Source organism: Otolemur garnettii, unplaced genomic scaffold (genome assembly GCF_000181295.1).
Source record: "Otolemur garnettii isolate 467f Iridium unplaced genomic scaffold, OtoGar3 scaffold00259, whole genome shotgun sequence".
NCBI classification, from domain to species: Eukaryota; Metazoa; Chordata; class Mammalia; order Primates; family Galagidae; genus Otolemur; species Otolemur garnettii.
Window position 1 is genome coordinate 264,853 of NW_003852654.1, and position 2,527 is coordinate 267,379.

The 2,527-nt window shown below is 43.6% G+C and overlaps 1 protein-coding gene across 1 annotated transcript; it reads right to left on the reverse strand.

Annotated features, from left to right (window-relative positions):
- Window positions 1–227: 227 nt before the first annotated feature.
- SMIM9 (small integral membrane protein 9) lies at window positions 228–1,411 on the reverse strand. The gene is made up of 2 exons (XM_003802750.1): window positions 1,270–1,411; window positions 228–361 (listed from the first exon to the last, which is right to left on the reverse strand). Exons 1-2 carry the CDS (start codon window positions 1,409–1,411, stop codon window positions 228–230), a joined length of 276 nt encoding a protein of 91 aa, XP_003802798.1.
- Between the last annotated feature and the right edge of the window lie 1,116 nt (window positions 1,412–2,527).

Genomic DNA, 2,527 nt, shown 5'->3' on the forward strand with positions numbered 1-2,527 from the left:
GTCCCAGCTACTTGGGAGGCTGAGGCAAGAGGATCACTTAAGCCCAAGAGTTTGAGGTTACTGTGAGCTGTGACACCACACCTCAGAAAATGAGAGACTCTGTCTCAAAAAAAAAAAAAAGCACTGAAAATTTTCCTTAATTACAGACGTCCAGGCTGGTAAAGAGCCTGAGTGCTTGTGTTCCCCCTTCATATTTCCTCTCTCCTCCCTTCTCTTGCCACAGAAGCTTACGTGAGGCAACAGAGAGTGCCCATTAGTGCTGTGGTGATAAGAAAAGCGAAAATGGCTGCTGGAGGTAGAGTGCTCTTCATGAGATCCCACAAGTAATCCTTGAAGTCTTTCAGCCATGCCCAGTAGTTGCCTGCAGTAAGAGCATAGACATTCACTGAGGAGAGGTCAAGTAAGCGATGGAGTACGGTAAGGGCTAGATGTTGGGTCTTTTCTTTAGGAAATAGAGGACTAAGTGACTTGACCCCAAGGAAAGTGGAAGACAAAAATGTCTGCACTGTGGAATCAAGAGGGTTCACCACTCAGTAGCAAGGCACGTGAGCAGCATTTATGTGCCTGTTGGCAGCAGGATTATGGGAGCCCCTAAGATGTGGATCAGTAGATCAGGTTTATTTTAAATTTCAGCTCTTTTGTCAAGCCTTTCCTTACCCTTCCCCCCCAAACAATTTTAATTATCCCCTTGACTTCTGGGACCATAAATCATATTCCATGGAAATTTGGCTGCTATAGCTTTATCTGCCCTTTTATGAGCTCCTTGATAACAGGGGCTGTTCAAATCCTAATCTGCATAGTTCAGCAAAGGGCTTGGTACACAGTGGGTAGGTTAATGCTTGTTAAACCAACTTGAACCAAATTAGAATAGTTTGCTTTTATGTCAACATTTCTTTTCCTTTTTTATTTTTTGGAGACAGAGTCTCATTATGCTGCCCTCAGCACAGTGCTGTGGCATCACAGCTCACAGCAACCTCAAACTCTTAAGCTTAAGCAATTCTCTTGCCTCAGCTTTCCAAGTAGCTGGGACTATAGGAGCCTGCCACAACACCCAGCTATTTTTTGTTGCAGTTGTCATTGTTGTTTAGCTGGCCTGGGCTGGGCTCAAGCCTGCCAGCCTCAGCGTATGTGGCTGACGCTGTAACCACTGTGCTACGGATGCCAAGACTTTTAACATTTCTTTTAAACATAAAATCAGTGTTTTCGGACCTGAGACAGGAATCTCACGTCTTATGAAGATAGGACCATTCATTCTAACAGCAAACACACCCCTTGAACGTGATTTTGATCCTGCTTTTTCTTGTATTCCAAGAACAGATAAAGGTGAAGGTGAGGAAGCCACCGTCTCTAAGAAGAGGTAACTCAGACAACACAGCAGAAATGCAATGCACAGCAACTTGTGGGGTTCCATGGACTCCACCTTCAGCTATGGCTGAAGAGCTGGTCCTCCTAGATCACTCTGTCAAAGGGAGATTTCTTTGTCCTTACTTCTTTTCCTTGGCAGCTTTGTCTGAAAAGTTATAAAACGGTGGTTTAGTTGTTACACCAGAAAGTTTCTCACCTATTATGAACACAAGGATAACTCATTGACTTGTACAGGTGAGTCCTGAACATGGTCAGTTTCCAAAGCAAAAGGTAGCTGCCCCCTCCAAAAACCACAGTAAAATAAAACCTTACTATGCCCCCTCCTACACATCATCCCTTTTCAGTCTTACCCAACTCAATTAGTAGAAAGTCTTTCAGCTGTTTAGGCCAAGACATGTGGCATCATCTTTATGATTGACACCTGTATCTGCTTACCTCTGGATTGCTTGGTTTGAGAGAAATGAACACCTATATGAGCCATTATAATTTAGGCTTTCCTTATTTTTAAATTATTTTTATTTCCTTGTTTTTTTAAAATTTCCTTTCTTTTCTTTTTTCTGTTGTTGAGACAGAGGCCTACCCTAAGCTCTGAGCAGAGTGCAATGGTGTCATAGCTCACCGCAATCTCAGACTCAGGCTGTGGGCCTCCTGCTGCCTCAGCCTCTGGAAGCCACTGGGATTACAGGTGCTCACTATGGCGACCAGCTGGGTTTTTCATTTTTTTATGAGTTGGGGGTCTCATTCCCACTCAGGCAAATCTCAAACTCCTGAGCACAAGCAATTCTCACTTCTCAGCCTCCCATAGTGCTAGGATTACGGGCGTGAGCCACCGCTCCTGGCTAATTTGGGCTTTCTGTTGCTTAAGACATTTACAATTGATAAACTCATTTACTGTTGGACATCCATGTCTGGTAGGAAGCCACTTACCTGAAAATTGACTTAGCACTATGAACTCCAAGAAGCCAGTGAATTAGGCCTCTGTCTTCAGAAGAAGCTGGCCATAGTCTTACTCTTAGGTTGCTGAAGTTCCGAATAGAATTCCAGTCCTCTTTATGATCTCATCTACTACATTGACCCTCCCCCAGTCTCTATTAGACTGCTGAGTACCCAGATTTCTTTTTCTGTCTATGCATGAACATCTTTGTTGATGCTAAAACTCATT